Source organism: Tamandua tetradactyla, chromosome 6 (assembly GCF_023851605.1).
Source record: "Tamandua tetradactyla isolate mTamTet1 chromosome 6, mTamTet1.pri, whole genome shotgun sequence".
In the NCBI taxonomy this organism is placed as follows: domain Eukaryota; kingdom Metazoa; phylum Chordata; class Mammalia; order Pilosa; family Myrmecophagidae; genus Tamandua; species Tamandua tetradactyla.
The window spans coordinates 62067325-62095322 of record NC_135332.1 but is presented as its reverse complement, the minus strand read 5'-3'; the positions used below and the strand labels follow the sequence as shown (position 1 = coordinate 62095322).

The 27998-nt window shown below is 42.3% G+C and overlaps 1 protein-coding gene and 2 non-coding genes across 4 annotated transcripts; all 3 read left to right on the top strand.

Annotated features, from left to right (window-relative positions):
- The first annotated feature begins 5 nt into the window (after window positions 1–5).
- CTC1 (CST telomere replication complex component 1) lies at window positions 6–27879 on the top strand. Of its 2 annotated transcripts, none has more exons than XM_077165914.1 (23): window positions 6–102; window positions 4328–4491; window positions 13010–13247; window positions 13383–13594; window positions 13981–14125; window positions 17778–18056; window positions 18165–18293; window positions 18940–19172; window positions 19308–19485; window positions 19587–19787; window positions 20293–20419; window positions 21006–21120; window positions 21244–21571; window positions 21660–21749; window positions 21998–22191; window positions 23024–23103; window positions 23200–23365; window positions 23673–23750; window positions 24189–24333; window positions 24426–24490; window positions 24783–24948; window positions 25058–25184; window positions 27740–27879. In XM_077165914.1, the coding sequence occupies exons 1-23, from the start codon at window positions 70–72 to the stop codon at window positions 27757–27759; spliced, it is 3513 nt and encodes a 1170-aa protein (XP_077022029.1). In that variant the 5' UTR covers window positions 6–69; the 3' UTR covers window positions 27760–27879. The 2 variants fall into 2 exon arrangements, with proteins under 2 accessions (XP_077022029.1, XP_077022028.1); XM_077165913.1 differs by lacking the exon at window positions 27740–27879 and adding an exon at window positions 25352–26684.
- TRNAI-AAU (transfer RNA isoleucine (anticodon AAU)) lies at window positions 27372–27445 on the top strand. The gene has a single exon. It is a non-coding gene; the product is annotated as a tRNA-Ile (tRNA).
- TRNAS-AGA (transfer RNA serine (anticodon AGA)) lies at window positions 27855–27936 on the top strand. Its single transcript has one exon. It is a non-coding gene; the product is annotated as a tRNA-Ser (tRNA).
- Window positions 27937–27998: the final 62 nt, after the last annotated feature.

The window sequence follows — 27998 nt, the reverse complement described above, 5'->3', positions numbered from 1 at the left end:
ACGGCCCTCCCGTGAGCCCTCGCGCCGCTGCCGTTCGCGCTCTCCGGGTGGCTGGGTCTGGGGCGTGTTATGGCGGTGTGTGGTGTCCAGGCTGCTGGCTCCGTGAGTGCTTCTTTCCGACCTTTCCTGTCCCCCAGCCTCTTCCTTTTTTGTCTGTCCCGAATTTTCTTCCTGTCCCTATTCCTTGTGCCTTGCCTCTCTGGCCTCCCTGACTTGAGGCGGGGGCTGTGAGTTAGTTCGCTTCTATACAGTATCTCACGGTTTGTGCAAATAAATTTATTTCATTTATGCGGCACCCGCTATAACCTTCATAGGTCTCTGTCAACTCACTAGAATTCAAGCCCAGCAGGGAGACCGAGAGTAGGCTAATGGGAATTGAGGCGCTGTGGGTTTCTGGAAGAGACCCCTGACGCAGCTGTGGGAGAGTGAATTAAAGATAATCAGGAAAAGCGTCTGAGACCGGAAGGGCATGTAGGAGTTAGCGAGGCAAAACGCGCTATAAGAGCTTTTAGGCCGGAGGCAAAGGATGGTCAAAGGCAAGATATAGAGCAGGTGTCTTTGAAAAAAATCAAGAAGTTCAACTGGGCGATGACAGTTTTTTAAGTCCTGCTTAGCAGCACCTTTCACCTGAGGATAATTGGGAGTTGTTAAAGCTGACAAATGATTGTATGGGATTTAGTTTCATGATGTAGTAATGCAGAGAGTGGGCTGGAGAGTACCAGTTAGAAGGCTGATGTTGGAATGAAGTGAAAAAAGATAGTAACCCGGATAAGGGCAGCAACATTGAGGTTCTAGAGGTGAGAACAGAGTAAAAAATATTGAGATAAGGGACTTGAGTCTTTTGTTGGGAAAGGAAGGAGTTAAGGAGGACATTCAGGTTTCAGGCTAGAACAAGTGTTCCGTTGAGGGTGCTGTCTGCTAAATGAGTGAACATTGGAAGAGGAGTAGGTTTTGTACAAAGTTCTGTATTGGGCATGTGTGATGCCTGTAAGTTGATCAGGCAGGTGATATGACTCCAACTCAGGAGAGAGATTGCAGCTAGAATAGAGATTTAGGAATGATCTGCATCTATAGATGGCTAGTAAAGCTATGGCAGTAGATGTGAAGTCATTGGAGAGGAAAGTGTATAATGTTCTCAAAATGTGGCCTATATCTGTATTATCTGGGAAGCTTATTTAAAATACAGATCCTTGGGGCCTCCCCCGTCCCCCCAAGATTCTGATTCAGTACATGTGATCCCATGAATTTGCATTTTAAACAAAACTTAGGTGATTCTGAGGCAGTGGTACCTTTGAGAAGCAGTGATATTCAAGGAACCAAGAAATGGAAAGCCATCAGAGGATTTTTTTTTCTTTGCTGCTAGGCTGGAAAAAGAGAGAAAGACAAAAAGTGTGAGAAACTGGGCTTTGATTACATTGGCAGGACAGTTCTGAATGATGACTTGGTTCAGTGTCTGCAACCACAATAGTGAGACTGTCTGGTCAATGTGGAGTGAAGGTGAAGGTCAGTTTTGGGCTATCTACAAAGATGCTGAAGTCATCTGGAATATGAAGACTGGATCTTCAAACTGGTAAAAGTTCTCTGAGTGTTGAGGATTTACCAAAAGGTTAATAGAGGAGCCTTGGAGGAACAGAGGTGGAGCTGTAGTGACTTGGAAGTAGCATTGGAGATCAAGAATGATTATTATTTGCTGTAATAAATGAGTTCAGCAAAGTAGCAGGTTACAAGATCAACATTAAAAAATCTGTAGTGTTTCTATACCCTAGCAATGAACAAGCTGAGGGGGAAATCAAGAAACGAATTCCATTTACAATTGCAACTAAAAGAATTAAATACTTAGGAATAAATTTAACTAAAGAGACAAAAGACCTATACAAAGAAAACTACAAAAAACTGTTAAAAGAAATCACAGAAGACCTAAATAGATGGAAGGGCATACCGTGTTCATGGATTGGAAGACTAAATATAGTTAAGATGTCAATTCTACCTAAATTGATTTACAGATTCAATGCAATACCAATCAGAATCCCAACAACTTATTTTTCAGAAATAGAAAAACCAATAAGCAAATTTATCTGGAAGGGCGGGGTGCCCCGAATTGCTGAAAGTATCTTGAGGAAAAAAAACGAAGCTGGAGGTCTCACACTGCCCGACTTTAAGGCATATTATGAAGCCACAGTGGTCAAAACAGCATGGTACTGGCATAAAGATAGATATATTGACCAATGGAATCGAATAGAGTGATCAGATATAGACCCTCTCATCTATGGACATTTGATCTTTGATAAGGCAGTCAAGCCAACTCACCTGGGACAGAACAGTCTGTTCAATAAATGGTGCCTAGAGAACTGGATATCCATATGCAAAAGAATGAAAGAGGACCCGTATCTCACACCCTATATAAAAGTTAACTCAAAATGGATCAAAGATCTAAACATTAAGTCTAAGGCCATAAAACAGTTAGAGGAAAATGTAGGGAGATATCTTATGAATCTTACAATTGGAGGCGATTTTATGGACCTTAAACCTAAAGCAAGAGCACTGAAGAAAGAAAGAAAGAAATGGGAGCTCCTCAAAATTAAACACTTTTGTACATCAAAGAACTTCATCAAGAAAGTAGAAAGACAGCCTACACAATGGGAGACAATATTTGGAAACGACATATCAGATAAAGGTCTAGTATCCAGAATTTATAAAGAGATTGTTCAACTCAACAACGAAAAGACAGCCAACCCAATTACAAAATGGGAAAAAGACTTGAACAGACACCTCTCAGAAGAGGAAATACAAATGGCCAAAAGGCACATGAAGAGATGCTCAATGTCCCTGGCCATTAGAGAAATGCAGATCAAAACCACAATGAGATATCATCTCACACCCACCAGAATGGCCATTATCAACAAAACAAAAAATGACAAGTGCTGGAGAAGATGTGGAGAAAAAGGCATACTTATCCACTGTTGGTGGGAATGTCAAATGGTGCAACCACCGTGGAAGGCAGTTTGGCAGTTCCTCAAAAAGCTGAATATAGAATTGCCATACGACCCAGCAATACCATTGCTAGGAATCTACTCAAAGGACTTAAGGGCAAAGACACAAACGGACATTTGCACACCAATGTTTATAGCAGCGTTATTTACAGTTGCAAAGAGGTGGAAACAGCCAAAATGTCCATCAACAGACGAGTGGCTAAACAAACTGTGGTATATACATACAATGGAATATTATGCAGCTTTAAGACAGAATAAACTTATGAAGCATGTAATAACATGGATGGACCTAGAGAACATCATGCTGAGTGAGACTAGCCAAAAACTAAAGGACAAATACTGTATGGTCCCACTGATGTGAACCGACATTAGAGAATAAACTTGGAATATGTCATTGGTAACAGAGACCATCAGGAGTTAGAAATAGGGTAAGATAATGGGTAATTGGAGCTGAAGGGATACAGACTGTGCAACAGGACTGGATACAAAAACTCAAAAATGGACAGCGCAATACTACCTAATTGTAATGTAATTATGTTAAAACACTGAATGAAGCTGCAAAAAAAAAAAAAAAAAAAAGTTAACAGTAAACTTACCTTCCACTGAAAGTAGGCCAAGCTGGTCCCTTCCCTAGAGTTGTTTCTATGTAATGGCAAATACAGGTCCATAATCAGCGTCAAGCATGCAAAGATGGTCCAATACCTTCTTAGGAAGCCCACATTTTAGCTGAAAAAATAACAGGAAACAAATCCAGTGGGATTGTGTCTTATATGCATTTAGCTTATGGAACTTGAATAGAAAAATGAGAATGATTAAAAATTATATTCTGCCTATGTCCATTCTGGGTATTGTCCATTATTGGACACATTTGCATATACTTTTTACCATACAATGATATGTTCTGTTCTTTAATGGGAAGTTTAAAGGATTTCTTTCAAGGATGATTTTGACCATTCTTTTCAGCTTCCTGCTTTTACAACCCAGCCTCATGTAGAATAGGATACCATGGTATATGGTAATTATTGCCCTAAAAGGTGTGTAAGCACCTACGTGCAAGGTGCTAGGGGACCTCAAGGGAAGGAACAGCTCATTCTGCCTGGGATGGGCAGAGAAAGGTCAATAGAGGAGTATACCTTCCAGTCGGACATTTTCAGGATTTGTACAGGTTTGTCACACAGAAAGAAAGGCAAGACCAAAGTGATGGCCAGCTCAGTTCCTTCTGATCATTATCTCATGTTCCCTATCAACTTTTTTTCCTATTCCTTTATTCTTCCCCCAAATTTCCTTAGTGGGTGGGATAGTAATGAAGATGTTTTAACCAGATTCATCTTCCTCAGGAGCAAGCCTGGCTTGAGGCTGCCCAGGCCTTCATCCAAGAGACTCTGGGTCCAGCTGGCCAGGAGACCAATATCCAGTTGACTCAATTGGTAATTGATGCTGTGAAGAACGTCTGGTTGTCCCAGGGAAGAAACCGGGGTTTTGCACTGCCCCTCAGCTACAGGTAAGGTAAGAGGATGGGGTTGGGGTTGAATTTGGTATTTAAAAGGAAGGACCTATAAGTAGAAAAAGTTGAAGTGAGAAGAGTAAGTAGAAACTTGCTAAGGGTAGGACAAGGTTGATAAACACAAACCCCTTCTGCCAAACTCTCCCATTCTCCATCAAGCTGCTTTCCTCTGTCTGAAGGTCTCCTAAATTGGCTTATGTCAAATTCAGAGAAAAAGAGAGGAAGAAGGAAAGATAGAAAGAAAATTTGGAGAAAGAACTGTCAAAGAGAGGAGAGACATTAGTATTATCTTCGTTTTGTGTGTTAGGAAATTGAGATACAGAAAGATTATGTGACTTCACTAAGTGCATGTAGCTGTGTTTAAGAAGACCTGAGTTTAAGGTCGTCTAAGGATATTTTTGGGTTTTGTTTCTTGTTATACTACCATTTCCTAAAGGACTCGAGCAGAAGTTAGTAAAGTACCACAAGAAAAGAGTTCCATGTCTAAATAAATTTGCAAGACATTGTATTTGATAACCTTCTTCACAGAGTCACAAGGCTTATTAACATTTTAAAAGCTCTGAAGAGTACTGCAAAAAGAGACTCCTCATAGACGTACCCACAGCTTGAATATGGGGTATATTATTCTCATGACTATCTCTGTGTTTTTACTACACATGCATCTGTCTCTGAGCAATGTACAGTATTTTGCATACCTCCAGACTTTATATAAATGGTACCATATCTTACATATCCTCTGCAGTTTGTTTTTTGTTTTTAACATTCTTCTGAGATTTGTTCATATTTAGATATGTAGTTCTAGTTCATTTATTTTAACTGCTGTAATGTGTTCCATTATGTGAATATAAATATCATAGTTTATCCTTTTAAAAATATAGAAGGTAGTAATCTGTTAGCTTTGTTTAAATCCGTTTCCCAAAATAATTTGAACACACAACACTTTTTCTATGACACTCCCTAAATCTGCTTATGCCAGTTTGGGAAACAGTTCATTCAGCCTTGCAATTTGTCTTAGTAAAGGCAAGAGATCCTTGGTGAGAAGACTGTTTAACTATACTCCTTGTTACTCAAAGCATCATTTTCATGATTATGTGTAATTTTCTTATCCATGAATTTCATTATAGGCCAATGGTACTTAAAGTGCTGGTCCAACAAAAGGTAAATCAACTCACTGCTTCATTCATTGAGAAAGTCTCACCTGAAAAAAGTCAACTGAACTAAACAGTGGGCTTAATGCTATTGTGTTACTTATGTACAGTATTGCTCAACTTTTTTTTTTTATTAATTAAAAATTTAACAAATGAACTAAAACATTAACATGTGATCATTCCGTTCTACATATATAATCAGTAATTCACAATATCATCACTTAGTTGCATATTCATCATTTTTAGAACATTTGCATCAAATCAGAAAAGGAAATAAAAAGACAACAGAAAAGAAAAGATTATACATACCATACCCCTTACCCCTCGCTTTCATTGATCACTAGCATTTCAAACGAAATTTATTTTAACATTGTTCCCCTTATTTTTTATTTTTATTCCATTTGTTCTACTCGTCTGTTGACAAGGTAGATAAAAGGAGCATCAGACACAAGGTTTTCACAATCCCACAGTCATATTGTGAAAGCTATGTCATTATTCAATCATCATCAAGAAACATGGCTCTACATTTTCAGGCAGTTCCCTCCAGCCTCTTCATTACATCTTGACTAACAAGGTATTACCTATTTAATGCATAAGAATGACTTCCAGAATAACCTCTGGACTCTGTTTGTAATCTCTCAGCCATTGACACTTTGTCTCATTTCACTCTTCCCCCTTTTGGTCCAGAAGGTTTTCTCAATCCCTTGATGCTGAGTCTCAGCTCATTCTAGGGTTTTTCTCAATCCCTTGATGCTGCAGTTTTGCTCAACTTTTTTTTTTAATATATTTATTAATTAAAAAAATAAAGAAAAAATAAAACAACATACATAATCAGTAATTCACAATATCATCACTTAGTTGCATAGTCATCATTTCTTAGAACATTTGCATTAATTCTGAAAAAGAAATAAAAAGACAATAGAAAAAGAAAGAAAACGAACACAGGAAAGAAAAAAAAAAGATTATACCTACCATACCTCTTACCCCTGGCTTTCATTGATCACTAGCATTTAAACTAAATTTATTTTAGCATTTGTTCCCCCTATTATGTATTTTTATTGCATATGTTCTACTCCTTTGTTGACAAGGTAGATAAAAGGAGCATCAGACACAAGGTTTTCACATTCACACAGTCACATTGTGACAGCTGTATCATTACTCAATCATCCTCAAGAAACATGGCTACTGGAACACAGATCTACATTTTCAGGCAGTTCCCTCCAGCCTCTCCATTACATCTTGAATAACAAAATGATATCTACTTGATGCATAAGAATAACCTCCAGGATAACCTCTTAACTCTGTTTGGAATCTCTCAACCATCGACACTTTGTCTCATTTCCCTCTTCCCCCTTTTGGTCAAGAAGGTTTTCTCAATCCCTTGATGCTAAGTCTCAGCTCATTCTAGGGTTTTTCTCAATCCCTTGATGCTGAGTCTCCGCTCATTCCAGGATCTCTGTCCCACGTTGCCAGGAAGGTCCACACCCCTGGGAGTCATGTCCCACGTAGAGAGGGGTAGGGTGGTGAGACTGCTCATTGTGTTGGCTGGAGAGAGGGGCCACATCTGAGCAACAAAAGAGGCTCTCTTGGGGGTGACTCTTAGGCCTAAATTTTAAGTAGACTTGACCTGTCCTTTGTGGGGTTAAGTTTCATATGAACAAACCCCAAGACTGGGGGCTCTGCCTATAGCTTTGGTTGTCCACACTGCTTGTGAGAATATCAAGAATTCAACTTGGAGAAGTTGAATTTCTCCCTGTTCTCACCACTCCCCAAAGGGGGCTTTGCAGATACTTTTCCACTCACTGATTGAATCACTCTGGGATTCATCGGGGCATCACTCTGGACAAACCAGCAAAAATCTCATGTCCTACCTGAGATTCCAAGTATTTATGGCGTTCAATCAGACTATCTACATAAGTTATATTAGGACATGCACTAGTCAAAATACAAATTTTGTAACTAATAAACATTTTTTGCTTTAGTTTCACACAGAAGTTGACATTTTAAAATATTAATTGCCATCTATTTTCAGTACCCTGCAATAATGATATTCCTTTGTTCTTCCTTATGCAAAAACATTTTTAAAATTGTACCTTGTACATTTCACTATTATTATATACTCTAGGCATTCCTAGATTGTACCATCTCAATCTTTAACATCTATTTTTGTTTCTGATTTCATTTATGTCCCCAGCCCTCCTCCCTCTATCATTCTCACATGCAGCTTCATTCAATGTTTTAACATAATTATATTACAGTTAGGTAGTATTGTGCTGTCCATTTCTGAGTTTTTGTATCCAGTCCTGTTGAGTTTTGCTCAACTTTTAAAAGCCTTAATATTTTGCCATACTGGCTTCATTTCTTTTTAATAAGAAATAAAATGTTACGGTCTTAGTAAAGTCCCTTAAGTACACTGTTCTGATCCAATCGTGTATGTTCCCCCCCCCCCCCGCAAGTAACCATTATTCTAAAGGGAAGTGTGGGCTCACGGGATATGCGCACTGTCATCCTTACTATCTGTTTCATATTGATCTATATCCTGAGCCCTTACCAAATCTGGTGTTCACTTTGTTAAAAAAAAAAAAATCCCCTTTAGTACTGGTAAATGGTGTTTTGTTATTTTAATTCTAAAGTAATTTCTGAGGACACTCGTATTACCTGGAAGCTTTTTCTCTTCTATTTAACTTTTTTCATTTTAATGTGTTTGACGATGTTTCCTTTCTTTTCCTATTATTCTCATGTGTGTCTGTGACTCTTGAAATACATTGTTCATTTAAACAGATTGAAAACCACACTTGATACACTGTCCTGCTAGTGTGGGAAAAGTCCTGGGTTAGCAGAGTTAGCTTTCAATTCATCTCAATTGAAGGACTTGTGATTTCCATGCAGCATCTATTGTAGCTGGGTTAGAGTCTCCCTCAGGTGAGTTAAATGTGTGCCTAACGGCCTCAATGATCAAAGTCTAATTAAATAAAGGAAAATCTCAAGCTCTCAAAATTCCAGCATTGTTAGAATAATTGAGAAGTAGTAGGTATTCAGCAATTTTAGAAACTTGGAACCAATTTGAAATTCCTTGCTACTATTTAAGATAAATATAAAATAGAAAGTAGGTAGAGATGAGAAGTCCATATAGAATTGTGGATGAGAATAAAATAGAAATTATTTAACAGATATAAAAATATCTTCATCCATTCATTTTCTGTTCCCCTTCATTGAGTGCTTGCTGTGTGCCAGGCGTTGTGCTAGCCTTGTTAGAGAGCAACGATAAATGCAAAGGATTGAATAAATCTTCACTTTCCTGACTCAGACTCAGAAGAATCTGAAAAAAAAAAAAAACACCCCATGTCCTTACTGTTTTCTGTCCTGAAGGTATCTGGGTTAAAGAGACGGTTCTTTCTGGTTGCTTTTTCATGGACCTTTAGAAAGGTATGAAATCACAGAGAAAGAACGTGGACTTTTGAATGAGGTAGAACTGGCTTTACAACCTATACTGCTGTATACCTTACAGAAGTAATCACTATCTCAGAGTTTCTCAGTGGTGGTTTTACAGGGAATTTTTTTTTTTAATAAATTAGTTTATGAGATTGCTTTGTTTTGTTTTTATTTTATTTTTTTTTTACATTTTTAAAAATTTTATTAATTAAAAAAAATTACAAGAAACAAACATTCCCAACACATAACACTCAGCAATTCACAATGTCATTACATAGTTGCATATTCATCATCATGATCATTTCCCAGAACATTAGCATCAATTCAGAAAAAGAAATAAAAAGACAACAGAAAAATATAACAAACAGAAAAAAAAAATTTACAGGCCATACCCCTTACTGATCCCTTTCACTGATCACTAGCATTTCAAACTAAATCTATTTTAACATTTGTTCCTCCATTATTTATTTTTATTCCATATGTTCCTCTCATCTGTTGACAAGGTAAATAAAAGGAGCATCAGATACAAGGTTTTCACAATCACACAGTCACATTGTGAAAGCTATATCATTATACAATCATCATCAAGAAACATGGCTACTGGGACACAGCTCTACATTTTCAGGCAGTTCCCTCCAGCCTCTCCATTACATCTTGGATAACAAGGTGATATCTACTTAATATATAAGAATAACCTCCAGGATAACCTCTCGACTCTGGAATCTCTCAGCCATCGACACTTTGTCTCATTTCCCTCTTCCCCCTTTTGGTCAAGAAGGTTTTCTCAATCTCCTGATGCTGGGTCTCAGCTCATTCTAGGGTTTTTCTCAATCCCTTGATGCTGAGTCTCAGCTCATTCTAGGATTTCTGTCCCATGTTACCAGGAAGATCCACACCCCTGGTAGTCATGTCCCACGTAGACAGGGGGAGGGTGGTGAGTCTGCCTGGTGTGTTGGCTGGAGAGAGAGGCCACATCTGAGAAACAAAAGAGGTTCTCTTGGGGGTGACTCTTAGGCTTAATTTTAAGTAGGCTTGACCTATCCCCTGTGGAGTTAAGTTTCATATGAACAAACCCCAAGACTGGGGGCTCAGCCTATAGCTTTGGTTGTCCACACTGCTTGTGAGAATATCAAAAATTCAACTTGGGGAAGTTGAGTTTTCCCCCGTTCTCACCATTCCCCGAAGGGGACTTTGCAAATACTTTTCCACTCACTAAATACAGTTTTATTGAGAGACATTCACACACCATACAGACCATCTGAAGTATATAATCAGTGGCTCACAGTATCATCATGTAGTTGTCTGTACATCTCCATGATCAATTTTGAAACATTTTCATTACTCCAGAAAGGAAACAAAAATAAAAAATAAAACCCAAATCCTCCCATTCCCCTTATCCTTCCTCCCCAACCCATTGACCAATAGTTGGAATGGTACATTTGTTAACTGTTAATGAAAGAATATTAAAATATTAGTGTTAACCATAGTTCCTAGTTTTCAATAGGTACATTTTCCCCCATGTAGCCATCTATTTTTTTTTTTAACATTTGTTCCCCCTGTTATTTATTTTTAATCCATATGTTTTACTCTTCTGTCTGTACCATAAAAAAAGGAGCATCAGTCACAAGGTTTTCCAGTCACATTGCAAAAGCTGTATCATTATACAATCATCTTGAAGAAAAATGGCTGCTGGAACACAGCTCTATGGTTTCAGGCACTTCCCTTTAGCGTCTCTAATACACCTTAGAGACTAAAAAGGGGATACCTATATAATGCATAAGAATAACCTCCAGGATAACCTCCTTAACTCTGTTTGAAACCTCTCAGCCAAATACAGTTTAGTTTGTCTCATTTCTCTGTTCCCCCTTTCGGTCAAGAAGGTTTCTCAATCCCTTGATGCTCAGTCCCAGCTCATTCTAGGATTTCTGTCCCACATTGCCAGGGAGGTTTATACCCCTGGGAGTACAGGGAATTTTTTTGATGATTAAATGCAATATTGGATGTAAATGAGCACAATATAGTACAGTGCACTAGAGGCCTCAGTACAGGTTAGTTTTTTCCTTTGTCATTTATCTTCTCCAAAGCCATTTGGGAAGAAAGAAGAACAGTTCAAGAAGGGGTAGGGGCCATCTAGAACAGTTTTCTCAGTCTTTGGTATTCACATATGGGTGATGCTTATGAGTATAAGTAGGATTAATTGCAATATTTCGTAACTCTATCATGTTTCTTTATCACTCAAAAAATATGTAGGAATGCAAATGAGGGCCAGAAAGATGGTATTAGGAACATGTGACTCTATCACCTCTTTGATAATTTAGTTACTATTTGTATCACATTATCTATGACACATTCTGCAATTGAAAGTTGACATGCCAATGTTGCAACTTGGCTTAAGAATCTGATGATCTTTGCTGCACCATGAGTGACCCTTGAAACATTAAGCTTGGTGAAATAAGCCAGGCACATAAGGACATATTGTATGTTGTTTACCTATATGAGATCTTTAGAATTTGGAAATTCACAAAGGCAGAAAGTAGATTAGAGGTTACCAGGGGAGAGGAAAAGGGAGAATTTTTGCTTAGTGGGTATAGAATATTTGTAAATAAAAAAAAATTTTTTAGTAAAAACATAATCTGTTGATTACCTATAAACTCACTCTCTCTCTCCTTTTTTTTGGGGGGGGGGTTTTATGAAGGGAATTTATTAAATTGCAAGTTTACAATTATAAGGCCATAAAAAGTCCAAACTAAGGCATCCAGAGAAAGATACCTTGACTCAAGAAAAGCCAATGTGTTGAGAACAGCTGGAAAGGCACTTGGCTTGAATCTGCTGGGACCTTTGGCTTCTGATTTCAAATAGCTTCCCCAGGGCCATTTACTTTCTGCATCTCCAAATGTTTAGATCTCATGTTGGTTCTGTTGACTCTGTCACTTTTGAGGTTTTTCCAAATTGTTACCTCATTTGAAGACTCCAATAAACAAATCAAAACCCAGTTTAAATGGAGGGAGTCACATCTCCATCTAATCAAAAGTCACACCCACAGTTGGGTGTGTCGCATGAACATGGAAACAATCCAAGCAAAAATTCACCCCACAACTGAGTGGGTCAGTCTCCATGGAAACAGTCTTCTCAAAGGTTTCAACCCTAAACAATAGCCCTGGCCTCATTGGATCAGGACTAAACCATAGCTCTTCTGAAACACTTAAGAGTTTCAAACCAGCACTTTCCACCATCTGGCGCCCAAAAAGACATGTTCTATCCAAATACGATATACATTCATTCAATCACAATATCACAAAAGCCTTAAACCATTTCTGTAACAATACAAATATAATACAACATCAGAAGCAGTAAGAAATATAAAAGTTCTGTACAGGTATGGTCTGTTCTAACCTATAAACTGTCTTGATGCCAATTCCCATTTTGGCCTCAGCTTCCCAGTCAGTCTCTAGTATTGTGATATCCTAGACCTGGCTGAGGCTGTTGTGGGTGAGCCAGTAGGCCTGTGCCTAGTGGGCCCATTGGGCTTCTCTATGGAGCTAAGAACTGAGATGCTTTCAAGGAGCTGTTTGTGTATTTGTAAAATGTTCTTCCCAAATATTCACTTCCTCAGACCCTTCTTGCATTCCTACTTCACCTTTTTTGGGGTCCTTTCCCTGGCCTCATCTTGTTCAATATATTGCTCAGCACAGACTTTCTTCCTTCTTTTCCTAGATGCTACCCGTCTTTGGACCCAGATCCCCCTCCTCATTTTCTTAGGTTCTTACTCCAGCTTTTTCTCCTCTGGCCAGTCAAACAAACTTATCTCCTTGTCCACATTCTCTTTCTACCTCTCTTGGAATCTTGGGGGCTTCTCCTTGGAATGATTGGGGTTAGGGGTAATCTCTTAGGCTTATACCTGACTTTGTAAAACTTCTGTTCCCTTCACTCTACAGCTTTGTCTCAGTCCAGGACCTCAGGACCCACCAGCACCTCCCATGCTGCAGCCACCTGTCCTGGAGCAGTAGTGAATACCAGGCTTGGGCCCAAGAGGCTGGACCAGATGGGGACCCTCTGCCCCGGGAGCGGCTGTTACTTTTAGGGACACTAACAGACGTGCCAGCTGATTTGGAGCAAGACTGCAGGAATGGAAGCCTCTATGTGAAAGATAACTCTGGTGTCCTAGGCTGCAAGGTGAGGGGGCAGCAGGGAGGGAGGAACGGCATCAGATTCCAAAGAGACTGGATGTCTAGGAAGCAAAGCAATCTCTGAGGATTAACAAAGGCAGTGGGAGAGGAATGGTTAACCCTTGACTTTGGTCTTTTCTAGCTCATAGATCTGGACCTTTCTTGGCTGGACCATCTCTTCCTCTTTCCCAGTTGGAGTTACATCCCTCCTGCCAGGTGGAATTCACCAAGGGAAGGGCACTTGGAACTCTGGGGTGCTCCTGTTCCAGTGTTCCCCTTGACCGTCAGTCCTGGTCCTGTCACACCTATCCCTGTCCTCTACCCTGAGAATGCATCCCGACTGCTCAGGTGCAGGTAATTCTTTCCTCATTAGGGGAGGAAGGAACTCTGTAAAACTTGGAGGATGATGCTGGATCAGTGGGAAGAGAGAAGGAATACTGATAATAATATAGTACTGATACTGATAGTACATAGTAATTTCGATGGAATTTTCCAAGTCAAGGAAATGATAGGGACTCTTGGAATGTTAAGATCAGAATTCTCTAAGGGAAATGTGCCTTACCTAAGGGCAGGGAGAGTTAGAAGACGGTTTTTAGAAGAACAGCTTTGGGTTCTGAAAGTTTTACACCACTGCCAGATTATTCTTTACAGCAGAAGGGGAAGCATTTGTAGGGAAAAGGAAGAGAAATAAAAATGACTTCTTCCTCCTTTCTTCCCTCTCCCCTTTCTTCCTTCTCTAGAAGCAAGCTCAGAATTGTGAAGCCAAACTTGGCTGGGAAGCTGGTTCAGTTGAGTGCCCTGGTGAACAGTCAAAAGAAGTCTTACTTCATCCTGTCTCTTGGTGGCTCATCCCCAGCTTACATCTCTGTCCCTGTTATCGTACAGGTGAGGATTAGGGTCAATTCAGGGCATGGAAGAGGTGTCAGAATTCTTAATAGAGAGGAACATATAAAGGGGAACTATGTAGGAAAGAAAGAAATCTGGGGAAAGAACTCTTTTCTGGAACAATACTATCAAGAGAAGGTTCAAAGTAACATTGTTCTCTATGTGCAGGAGGATAGGGAATAGATTTTCCTGCAGTGCAGTTCATTTTAATGGAGAGCTTTTTCATTGTGTGTGAAATTCTCAAAAAGCTGGTCACTTGTGTTTCTCCTGCCTTAAGCGGATGATCAAGGAAATTATTCACCTTAACATCTGCCTTAGGTGAGGTGGGTAAACAAGGAAATTATTCACCTTTACACCGTTAGGCATTGGATACACACACTTTTGGAATCAAACCTGGGTCTCCAGCATGGCAGGCAAGAATTCTGCCACTGAGCAACCATGGCCCGCCTGAATACACACACTTTTAACAACTTGTTAAACCCATTGAATCTTTTTTACGTCAGCTGGTAAAATTTAAAAATCATTTATTTTTTTTAAACATTTTTTATTGTTAAATAAAAATCATTGATTTTTACACTAATTGTTATTTTATAACATAGAGTTATCTGAATAATGTTTCGAAAGAATTCAAAACAAATAATGAAAAGGCTAACTTATATTAAGAAAGGAAACCATGTAATTTATTAACACTAAAAATTCTCACCTTTGTAATGCATGTATGAGTGATATGAGCTTGCGTGACAGTGTTTTGAATTTTAAAAACGCTAAAACTAAAAATGCTTAGCAGCTTCCCAATTTCTGATCTCCCTCCCCCTGCCCCACCTACCAAGTTAAAGGGGAGCTTATATATTTTTCTTCGACACTAGAATATTTTAAATCTCCTAGAAAATTCTGTGAAGGATGGGGTCGGTTCATTCATGTATTATATGTCAAAGGAGAAATCTCTGCAATGCACTTGAATTTCTGTACTATGCCTAAAGTAGGGAAAATCCTTCAGGGAGTTTTAGAATTTTATTGCTAATTCTATATGGTATTGGTTTATGAAACAAATAGAAAATAATACAAAAGAGGATGTAAGTGCTAAAATGTGAGGTATAATTTGTAACTGTTATAGTGGGTCAGCTTTTGTTGCTTCTTGCTTGAGTTGCTCTTCTCTCCCCTCTCCATTTAGACAACTAGAGACATCCTTCAGGACACAGTTCCACATCTTTCAGTAGACCTACCTGATCTTTCCAGCCCAGCCAGATCTTTTCTTTTTTTCTTGAAACCTGACAGAATGCTTTTTTTTTTTAATGCAAACAGTAACGGTTTAATGACTATAAGCAAGATAAAGCAATAAAATTTTAATTCTTTTGCAGACTCAGGATGATGAAAAATTTAGCTACTATTTCCCCATTCAAACATGAAAATTATTTGTATATAATTAACACCCTCACAGATAACTGATGGATGACAAACACAACAAAGTTCAACCAAAGCTAAACACAAACTGAAAATGTTGAGGGTTATTCATATTCTAACTTTAACATGCTTGCTGTATTTAAACATTTTAATACCTGTAGAGGCTCACAACAAATTGATTATATTTCCAGATATTACAGGGAAGGCACAGTCCATTGTTTATAACTGTTAAAGTAAGTCTTAAATTTGATATTACTGCTCTACCACATAGGTAAAATTCCTTCTTCCAGCAAATTGCTGGGATATTTAAAATTTTGTTTTAGAATTTTAGTGATCAGTGTGCATTAAAAAAACATTAATTATATTAAGACATGAAAAAATGAATACATTATGTCCATATTCCGTAGTTCTTCTTTACCATAACAAGTGAGTTACAAGTAAACATGTGTTACTGGAGGAAAGTCGATATTATAATGATTTGCCAATGCTTCCAATAGAACAGAATTTAGAATTATAAATTAGACATTAAAAATATTCTGGGGGTGGGCCATGGTGGCTCAGTGGCAGAGTTCTTGCCTGCCATGCCGGAGACCCGGGTTCAATTTCTGGTGCCTGCCTATGTTAAAAAAAAAAAAAAAAAGCCTCAGGATCGAGAGCAGAGCCTATTGATTTTCATTTCCTGGTGCCTGCCCATGCAGAAAAAAAAAAAATTCTATGCTGAAAAACAAGACTCAATCTGCAAAGGTTGAACTAGTTGAGATAATTTTTTTTTTATTTTTTGTTAACAACAGATGAACATACAAACATTCTTGACGTGGTTACAATCAGTGGCTCACAATGTCATCACGTAGTTATGTATTTATCACCATGATCATTTTTTTGAACATTTGCATCGGTTGAGAGAATTTTAACCATTCCTGAGTGCATGAAACACAATATTTTCTGTATAGCTGTATCATACAGTACTGTTTCCTATCATATCATGTACCAGTATGGTATTGTGCAAGAAGTATTATACTGTCCAATTCTTACAGAGGCAAGTCATTTCAACAAGACTGGAAAGCAGATGATAGTACCCACTTTTATACTTATAGATTGTAAAATTGAAGTTTACTTTCCTTTATCAGTTTGCACATCAATAGAGATGTTAAAAGGAAATATAGGAATCAAAATGTCTAAATATGCAAGAAATTGTTATTCACAGTGGCATGGCTACTTCTTTAGTCTATGTATTTTCTTTCTATTTCACGATAAAAGCACTTGTTTTCTTTTTGTCTTTATCGTCATGAGAGCTATTGACAGATCAGTTGAAACATGAGCTGCATAAAAATCCCTTCTTCTCTTCATTTAATTTTTGGAAAGCCCTGGAACTAATCTGTATACAATGCCTTGGAAATATTTTATCTAACCATATATATTCAGTAATTGTCTGTTTTGTTAACTTGGACATCACAGATAGGACAGTACCTGTTGGTCTCCAGATAACACAGGACATGTTTTACAGATGGAATGGAGACATTCTATTATGGTAGTGGCGTCAAGTTCCTTCCACAAAGCTCACATGCTAGGTTGGGACTTAGCTTCATGATTTTGTCTGGTTGATTGATGCATCTTACTTGAGAGAAGATCTTTGATCACCCTTGCCAGGGCAATCTAAATGGATGGAAAAGACAATAACACTTAGAAGCCATCTGTCAGAATGTTGATGCAAGCCCCAGTGGTCATCATGGAGCCAGGCTCCACTGGGAGGTGCCTGTATATTGTTTTTGCCACTTGAACCTATACAACTCCATGTTATTACTTAAGCTTGTGTCTGTGTTCTCCAGTGGTTTGAAATATGTTGGAGAAAAGGAAGCAGTTTATTGTATTTTGCTTCATACCTATCTCAATACCAGATACATCTGTGCCTAATGCATGTTGATTAAATGAAGGAGTTTGTATGTTATTAGGTAGGGACAGGAGAATTTCTGAAAGGGACATAATTTTCTCAATGGGATATTTGTGCCTTTTGGAGAAAGTTCTAGGTATGGTTTGTGTTTGGGGGAGGGATTAGGAAATAACTGGCATCTCTTATGAAAGCTCTTTGGCTTGAGATTTAATGGGCAAACATAGGAAAGAGAAAAAGGCAGAGGACAGATTCATGAGGGGTAGGATCTTTGAGGTCAAATCATGATGGAAAAGACTCTGGCGGAGGGGCAGCTTCAGTACGAAGTGTCTCATCCTCCCCCTTACCTGCCCCCTCATAAGCCAGGTCCCTGCCCAGCTGGTGTGGCACCAAGCCCTTTGGCCTCGTAGATCCTACGTGCTGACAGAACTGCGAGTATCCAAGATCCGTGATCACCCTTACTGTATTTGGACAACCAGTCCCTCTTCCCGTCTGTTGCCTTTGGAACCAGAGTGTGTGCAGGAGTTGGAGCTGGAAGGATCCCTTGTGGAAGCTGACCCTAGGCCACTCCCCAGGCCCAGCAACTCCCAGGACGGGAAGGGACAAAAAGGTCTTGTCCGGGACTCCAGACTTTTGTCGTATATGGTGAGCATAAGGGAGTGATCCTGGAGCTTGAGGGGCAGGGAAATGGGTCTCTGAAGACAAAGGAAATAGTGATTAGCTGAATCAACTGAGCCTGTGACTTCTTTGCAGGGAACAGTCACCCGTGTGCTGAATGAGCCTGCTGGCCTCTATGAGCTGGATGGACAGCTGGAACTCTGTCTTGCCTACCAGCAATACTGTGGCCTCAGGCGGGTGGTGCGACCAGGTGTCTCTCTGGAGGTATGTGGGGGTTTGTGCCGGTGACAGGCCCCTCGGCAGCTTCTCTTAGTGTGTGTGTGTGTGTGTGTGTGTGTGTGTGTGTGTGTGTGTGTGTGTGTGTGTGTGTGTGTGTGTGTGTGTGTGTGTGTTGATGTGTACTTTGCAGCAGAGTGGGAACCTCTAAAGCAAAAATTGAAAATGGTAAGTGTGAGTTGGGAGCAGGGCTGCTTTTGTTAAGAATGATTTGGAGAAGATCTCTGAGAGGATTTCCAGATCAGAAAGGATTGGATCTGGGGGACTGTAGGAGGGTTGAGGCCAGAGCATCTTCACAGAAGGGCCTTCTACCTGCAGGAGGGGGGGGGGCTGGGCTGAGCACAGGTGCAAGGCCAGGGTGATCTCTAGACTCCTGGGAGGAATCTAAGCCACATGGGCCACCAGGCCCAGAGAAAGCTGAGTGGGAACTCGTGGGAGATAAAGGCTATGGCCGGGGGAGTGGATAGTGATATAAGGGTGAGGCATGGAGTTTGTAAGGAAGTAATAGCCTGTAGAAGAGAAATTGAGTTTCTTTCTTCTGGAACCAGGCAGCAGAAAACTGCAATAATTCTGTCTGTAATCATTGAGTTGGAAGTCTCACCTGTCCTTTTTCACCTTTTCTGCTTTCCCCTAGCTCCAGGATGTTCACCTCCTCCAATCAGTGGGCGGAGGGGCAAGAAGGCCGGTGCTAGCATCCTGCCTCCGTGGCGCTGTCCTTCTTCGGGGCTTCTCTCGCCAGAAGCCTAAGACTCAGTCATCCCATCAAGCCCATGGGGCCTCCCTGTATGAGCAGCTGGTATGGGAACGTCATTTAGGATTGCCCCTCTACCTGTGGACTGCCAAGGCCCTGGAGGAGCTGGCCTGCAAGTGAGGAGATTGTGACCTGGGGTGGGGTGTGATGGGAGTAGTAATGGAATGGAAGTAGGATTCTTGAAGAGATGGGGACAGGAGCTGGCAGCTTGGGTCTTTGGAGGAATGACTCATCTTCTCTCCCTGGCCAAGGCTGTGTCCCCATGTGCTCAGGCACCACCAGTTCCTACAGCATTCCTCACCTGGGAGACCCAGCCTGGGACTGCAGCTCTTGGCTCCTACCCTTGATGCTCTGGTTCCTCCAGGCAGCCCTGTTCGGGATGCACACAAAGAGATCCTTGAAGAGCCACATTTTTGTCCCCTCCAGAAAGTATGAGGATGTGGAGGGAAGGCAGGGGTGGCAGAGCTAATGTGTTGGGAGGACACCTGGGCATGGGACACCTGATCTAATGCCTTTTCTCCCCCTGTCAGTACACTCGGCTGCAGACTCCCTGCACCTTCCCCTCTCTGTCCACTGTGAAAGAGGAGGCACAGTGTAGAGCTTGGGCCTCCTTTGACCCCAAGTCCCTTGTGCCCATCCTAGAGGCTTTCCACCTAACCAGTTGTCAACTCAATTGCCGCCTGGCCTGGTCCTGGCTATGCCTCCTGCCCTCTGCCTTCCAACCAACCCAGGTAAGTGGGGCTCCCTCAGGTCTCAGAGAAGCTCTCTCTGTTTTCTATCCCACCATCACTACCATAGTCCAAGTCACTGTCATTTCTTGTCATTTTGGCTGTTCTAACCTTCTAATTAGCCTGCCCCATCTATTATTGACTCTCTACAGTTTATTCTCCCTGTAGTAATTGGAGAGGGTGAGGTAAAATATTACTTGGATTCCATTACTCTCTTGCTTAAATCCTTTTCATGGTTCTTCTAGTGCATATAAAGTAGAACCCAAACTCCTTATTATGTTCATGAGATCCTGCCTAGTCTATTTCTAACTTCAGTTCATACCACCTTCTGCTACTAATTTTTTTTTCTTGTCTGTCTTCCCCACTTGAGTTTAAGTTCCTTCAGGACAGAGACCACATATTTTTGTTCACTTGGTAGCTCTAACATTTAGCACAGAGCCTGGGACATAGTGGACACTCAGTCTTTGTTTAATAAACATTTGATACCTCAGCCTTCATCTCCCTGCAGGTTTTACTTGGGGTACTGGTGGCTTCATCTCATAAAGGTTGTCTGCAACTTCGGGACCGAAGTGGTTCCCTGCCCTGCCTCCTCCTGGCCAAGCATTCCCAACCCCTCACTGATCCTCGGCTTATAGGTTTGGAGTTCAGAGGTGGACAGAAGATGTGGGGTGGGCAGAGGTTCTCACAACCTGAGGGCCTGGGCAGAAGGTCTGCTAGGATTTACTGGAGAAGCTGAAGTGACACATGTTGATCAACATGTTATTGGCAGGTAGAGAAAAGGAGCAAGGGGGATCCCTTGCAAAAACTACAATTCCCAGCATTCATTTCTCTCACATAGCTTCTAAAAAGCCAACCAGGATTACCACTCCCATTTCCATGCTTAGTTTGGAAGAATAATAGTCTTAAATTTATTTCCAGTGCAGTTACTGGGATTTATAGTCAGGGAAACCTTGGAGTTTAATAACTGGGGCATTTTGGGGGTCTGTGAAAAGGTAGATGTAAAGCCTTTCAGGCTAGGGGGCCAGGAGCTAGAAAGTACATATTGCTGGAATGGCTTATGCCTTGGAGGTAAGATCCTCAAAGGTGGGAGTCAGGGCTAGGCCTTCACATTGTGTTAGGGGAGCAGCTCTGACCTAGGTGGGACAGTGAGACCTGCAGGATGGTCTTCTTCATTGTCCATCCTACTGTTCTCTTGCCAAAAAGGAAACTTTCTTCCTCCAGGCCACCTGGTGTGGGCAGAAAAGTACCAGTTGGTTGTAGAAAGGGACGTCAGGAGCAACTTCCCTTCCTGGAAGGAGCTGAGCATGGCAGGGTTCATCCAGAAACAGCAGGCCAGGTTGAGTCCTTGAGGTCGGGGCTCTGAGGCGAAGGGGGATGGCCTAGTGCAAGAGGGATGCTGGGGCCCAGAACCCTCAGGTCCTGCATCACTAAGAAAACTGTTTGTTGTCTCTTCCCACAGAGTCTATATCCAGTTCTTTCTGGACGATGCCCTGCTTATTCCTTTACCCAGACCCTTCCTTCACTCAACCACCTCCTCAGGACCCCCTCAAACAGAGCCCACCCACCCAGAGGAACCCCACATGGGACAGAGCAGGCTATTCTTGGTGTCCCACAAGGAGGCCTTGATGAAGCGGAACTTTTGCACCTTGCCAGGAGCCAATCCGAAGGTGCCCCAGGCCACCCTCAGTTTCCACATTTCAGGGAGCTGGCTTGGGGGCACTCAGAGGAAGGAGAGGACTGGATGGGGTCCCCCTGAACCTCAGATTGATGAGAACAAAGACCAGAAGGTACACTGGGACCGTAGTGACCTAGGGCCCAACCTTCTCTGTCCCTAGCTTCTGGGGGACTCCAGGATCCTCCCCTCCCTCCTCACAGGTTCTTCTCATCTTCATGGGCTCTTCAATCCGCTGGTTTGAGTTCCTGCACCCAGGGCAAGTGTACCGACTCGTGGCTCCGGGCCCTCCTGTAAGTGCCTTCCTTCTCATACTCTCCCCTAGAGAGCTTTCTTTGGCTTGAGAGCTGGAGAGTGAGTATAGTGCCTGGTCTCTTTCTATGCCTCCTAGAAGAAGGCTAGATATGGATAAAATAGTGCCTGTCTGTATCTAGATCACTTCTTTCACCAGTACTCCATAAAGAAAGCAAAATGCCGTCATAGGACTTTATGAACTTCCTTCTGGACCACACTCAGACAGCCGCTTCCCCTTTCCTGCCAGGAACCAGCATTGTTTGAGGACGGTCGTTTGTCCTGCAAGTCTCAGCGGCCCCTGGAATTGGCTGGCTGTGTATCCTGCCTCACTGTCCAGAATGAGTGGACCCTGGAGCTCGAGAGCTCCCAGGATATCCCAGATGTGTTGGGTGTACACAAGGCACTTCCTGAATCCTCGCTGACTGACCTGCTCAGTGGCAAGTAAATGTCAGGCCCCTCCATAGAATTTGGTTAATGCCTGTTCCCCTCTTCTGCTGTGCTTCGGCCCGGCAGATAATCCATTTCTCTATGACAGTGTGTTTCTTTAATGTGGTTTAGCTTATAGAGGAATGATGTCAGTATGCTGTGGAAGTCATGTTTCATATCTGATTTTTTCCTCCCTATTTTGAAATGATCAGGAGCAAGCTTCTCACAATTAAAGAAAAGCCTTAGCAATATGAGGAAATGTAAGAAACACAAGAAAATATAAGGAAAAACTTTGAAAATCCAGAGAAGGGCCTTCTTTTAGTGCAAGAAGTAGCTGGTTTATGATTTCAGGAACAATAATGCTTTTTTTCATGTAAGCTTTTTGGGGATAGCTGCAACTGCAAACAAAGATGCTGCAAAAATATTTCCTCTATGTTTAAAAACAAAGGCAGCTTCCTCCAGAATTATATTTGTAATGTTATAAATGTGATCTCTATTAAAAGTGAATGTTTTCAAGGACCTATGATTTGAAGAACAGGGCATGAGCTTACGGTATAAGGCTGCAAATGATGACTGACTGGAGATTTAACTATGCTGGCATTATTTTTTTGTAATGGCTCTGGTTATAAAGGTGTAGAGGTTTTGAGTGATCTACCACAACCCTGTTTTTCCCACCAGCCATATGACTTTTAGTGTGATGTGGCAGAGCACGAGGTTTTTCAAGATCTTCTATATGGCATTCTAGCAGAAATACCTATGCTTTAGCTCCTTAGTCTACCTTTTGACCTAACTCTATTCTTGGCCTTCTTAATACCTCCATTTTGTGTGTATTTCTCTGACCCTCCAGCTTCAGTGACTCCTTGGTGTCCTTCTCAGCTGAAATTTTGTCACGGACACTCTGTCCGGCCCGTCACTGGATGAAGCCTGGTAATGACACCTCCCTTTGGGGGAGGGGTGAACACAGTGATGAGACCTCAGGGCCCTGCAGAACAGCACTGACCTCCGCTTCCTTTCCTTCTGCAGGGGCCTTGAGAGAGTGTGTGAAGTTAACCGTAGCTCTTGAGACTGCTGATTGTGAATTCCCCCCTCACTTGGACATTTATATTGAGGACCCACACTTGCCTCCCCCGCTGGGACTCCTTCCAGGAGCTCGAGTCTACTTTAAACAGCTAGAGAAAAAGGTGTCCAGGTGAGGGTCTGTGGAGCGTGGCCTCACCTCTACTCCCTACTGATTGGGTTCTCTTTAATGGTCACCTACTATGCTACAGTGCCACCTCCTCTCTGATACTGCTTTTTATGCTTTAGTCTGTTATTTTCTCCTGGCATCAACATGAGCTGTTCCAGACCAGCTCGTCCCTTAGTCTTCCCTCTGTTTTGATGGTGCCATGCCCAGGGTGAATCGCCAGGGGATGTGTGATCTCTGAAGACCCAGCTCCTACCCCACTTTGACTTCTTTCCTTCTGCTTCTACTCACCACTTTCCCCCTCCACTTGCAGATCCCACAACATTTACTGTTGTTTTCGGTCGTCCACTTATGTGCAGGTCCTGAGTTTCCCCCTGGAGATAACAGCCAGGTTAGTGCCCCAGGCCTTGATCCCTAAACTTCACTTCCTCTCATCTGTATCCCACATGTGGCTCTGTTCTGGAATTTTTGCCATAACTATAGTTTTCTCCAATCCCAGCAGCATGTGTTGAGGCAGAAGGATTTCCTCTGCCCCAAATAAAAGTTGCCCAATACCTGATATTTTACCCAGAAGGATTTAGTATTCTTGGCTCTTAAAGGCTTTTCATTCTAAAATGCAAATATCTTTCTCAGCTAACATCTTGGCTCTCCAAGCCTGAGAGGTTATTGGTGACTAGAGCTCAGCAATCGAAAGTGGAGGCCATGGGCTGCCAGGAGAGCCCATGGCTGTTCCCATCCACAGGCCTACTGACTCCTTCCCAGACCGACCCTGCTTTCAGGAGAAAGAGGAGTGTGGCTGTTCCCTGACCACCTGCCTCTCTTTCTGTAGTACTCCCCTACCCCATATATACTTGGCGGAACTGCTGCAGGGTAGCCAGGCACCGTTCCAGGCCACTGTCTCCTGCCATATCGTTTCTGTCTTCAGCCTTCAGCTCCTCTGGGTGTGTGCTTATTGTACCAGCGTCTGCCTCCAGGTATGGGTGGGGACAAAGCGGAGCAGGGTGCAGGGTACCAGAGGGCTGTAAGAGAATCAAGAGAATTTTCCCAACCACTTCCTTCATCCCAGGGGAGATGTACTCGCCAGGGCCCAAGTTGTCCTGCTCAGACCTCTGTAAGCCAGGCCATCATCAGGTGAGATCACAAAGGCGCTCCCATCACATTATTTACTTCCCTTTTGAACAATTTACCATGTTTTGTAAGGCTCTGCAAAAGCAGGGACTATATCTGACTCACTATTCTGGTAGCATAATTCATGGCTCATGGGAAGTGCTTAATAAATATTTATGGAATGAATGAATAAGGGTAATGTGAACTAAAGACTGGAAACAGGCTGGGGAGAGAGGCATCTTGGCCCAGGGGACTGGTCACTCGCTTTTGCTTTTGCTGTGGAAATTAAACTGTTCCCTCCCTCACTCCCCCCCAGGATACTGGTGGAAGATGGGACTGCAGAAGCAGTGGTGACCTGTAAGAATCATCACGTGGCAGCAGCACTTGGGCTGTGTCACAGTGAGTGGACCTCCCTCCTAGAGTTTGTCCGAGTGCCAGGGAGAGTGGCCTTGCAATTTACAGGGCCTGGAGCCCAGCGTGAGGTGAGATGTGGCTGGGAGGTGAGAGCTTAATACCCAGGTTTCTGGAGGTGAAGGGTTAAAAGGGTTTAGAGGGCATGGGTTCTGATTGATCCTGAGTTTCCTTTTCTAGTCCTCAGCTGAGATCGAGGAGCCCTTGACCCTCTTCCTCCGGACGCTTTGTAACAGCCTCCGTGTCCTCCGCCCTATTGTGCTTTCTTTTGAGCTTGAACGAAAACCCTCCATCATCTTCCCATTAGGTAAAGGTGGGACTGTTGGGGGTGGGGACAGATAACTGGGTCCTAGGGAAGCAGAGGGTTGAGAAACTGGATTTCTAGAGGTGGGGAGGAAGATGGCAGATGGTGAATAAAAACTGATGGGTTGATTTGTATGACATGAAACAAGTGTTTTTCCTCTCTCATCTCAGAACCTCCCCGGCTCCAGCGTTTCCAGTGTGGGGAGTTCCCTTTCCTGACTCGTGTGAATTCCAAGCTCAAACTGTCTTGCCTCTCTATTCAGGAACCAGAGCACCCCAACTTTGTGGGGGCCTTTGTTTCCTCCTGTTAGCCTGAACTGCAAGGATGTCCTGAAAATTCTTCCTGCTTCACTGGAATCCTTCAAGTCTGGCTTCTAGCTCTTCCCCTTTATTATGGCCCTGCCTTCTCTGTGATGGAGCCAGGACCCCAGATCCTTGGATTCAAAAGCTGCTACCTCACTGTAATTTTTTTCTTTCTTGGTCCAGCATGAGGTACCTACGAGCATTCTGGTGACTGCCTGCTCTGAGGATGGAGGGAAGTTGTGCAAATATAGGCAAATCTTGGTGCTGGTAATATTTCCTCACTGATTGGGTGTCACAGTTGGCCCTGAGTACCTGCGTTCTACCTTTATGGCAGGAGCTGGAGGAACAAAAGGCTTGCCCCTTGTGGGGGTGCTAGCAATAAAGCTCTGATGGTGTGCCAGTTTAAAATTGTTGTGTTACCCAGAAAAGCCATGTTCTTTAATCCTTAATCAATATTGTTTATGGTGGGATCTTTTTTATTAAGTTGTTCCATGAAGATGTGACCCACCCAGTTGAGGGGGGGGGACCATTTGATTAGTGGTTTACATGGAAGTGCATCTCCACCCATTAAAGGTGGGTCACTTGCTGGACTCCTTTAAGAGAGAATCATTTTGGAAAAAGCTTCAGAGTGACACAGACTAGAGATCTTTGGAGAGGCACAAGGAAAACTCTTAGGGAAGCCTTTCAAAGGAAGAAGCCTGGAGAAAATGCTAGCAGACATTGCCTTGTGCCTTTGCAGCTGACAGAGAAACCCTGTACATTATTAGCTGTTTCCTGAGTCAAGGTATGTTTCTCTGGATGCCTTAGTTTGAACATTTTTATGACCTTAGAATTGTAAACATGTAACTTAAATTCCCTTTATAAAAGCCAGTGCGATTCTGGTACATTGCATTTCCAGCAGCATTAACAAACCAAAACAGATGGTTTTCACTTAGCCTCCTCTCTGGGGTCCTACGTCCCAGGACTTCTGACCCCCTAATTCCCCACCTTTGGAGATGAAGAAGGAGGATGCCCCAGAGAAAATCCTTTGAAAGAAGCGTGGAGAGAAAGCTAGCAGATGTCACCTGTCCCAACTGATAATGATGTTCTGGACTCATTGGCCTTTCTCGAATCAATGTATTTGTTTCTAGATGCCTTAGTTTGGACGTTTTAATGGCCTTAGAATTGTAAACTTGCAACTTAATAAACTCCTTTCCTGAAAGCTGTTCTATTCTGGTATGTTGTATTCTGGCAGCTTTAGCAAACTGATACAAATGGGTATGGAATTTGGAATGATGAAAAAGTTTTGGAAATAGTGATGACAGTTGTACAAACTGTAGTTAATGCCACTGAGTTACTTGTTTAAATGGTTAGAAAGTGGCAAATTTTATGTTTCATATATTTTGTAACAAAAAAAATAGAAAAAAAGTCTGGGGCCATAAAGGGAGTAAAGTGAGGAGTTAGGGGCAGGGTAGAGATCATACCAAAGTTGGGAGGTGCAAGAGAAGCACCAAGTGCTAGGCGGAACTGTAGGAAGCTGGGGTACCTGTGTTGTGGAACCCCAGCGGGGCAGATCCCCCGTAGGCCAGGCCCAAGCAGATGCTTCAACTCCAGGAGACAGCAGGCGGGATTTCTAAATCAGAGCCCACAGAAGTAGGGATTTGGAGTGCCCATGCCCTTAGCTGGTGTAGCCCCCTGTCTTTCCTGGAGTCACTTGCTGTGTGGAGATGTAGAATCAAACCAGACCTCTTAGAGTTGGTCTGAGGGCGCTCCTTGGCCAGGAAGGAGTGGTTTTGGTTTGCGTTTGGGAAAACTTTGGGTCGCGTCCAAACGCGTACTTTGGGAGTTTTGCAGTGCTTGGGATTGTACTTCAAGATTATTAAAGTAAAGGAAAGGTTGATTCGTGGCCGGCCGGTTAGCTCAGTTGGTTAGAGCGTGGTGCTAATAACGCCAAGGTCGCGGGTTCGATCCCCGTACGGGCCAGCTGCTCTTCCTGTTTTCCTTTCTCTCCGCCCTCGTTCACCGGGAACTCTCCCATCTTGTCAAAGTAACTGCTACTTTTTAGAATTCTCAATTCCCAGTGCACTGCGAGGCTTGGAAGAGGAAACACCGTGAGAGGGAACAGGAATGTTCCCGGAGAGCTCCCACTGGAGCGTCTGGCTGGAGGGCGGCAGGAGAAAGGAAAGGGACAAAGACTCCAGAGAGGCGGGGTGGAGATGCTCTTGAAAGATCGCTTCTGAATCTTTCTACTCTGTGTTTGTGCCATCTGTTTTCTAGCCGAGTGTGGCAAGTGCTAAAGATCCAGAATCGAAACGACGTTGAATTGAGTACGAAATAGTTGCCGGACAGGAGAATAACAAAACTATAGAACGAAGACGGCTTAGCAAGCGCGGTAGTCGTGGCCGAGTGGTTAAGGCGATGGACTAGAAATCCATTGGGGTCTCCCCGCGCAGGTTCGAATCCTGCCGACTACGCATTTTTTTTTTTTTCCTGAAAAAGCTTTCCTCTCTGGACAAATACGTCCTTGTTACATTCA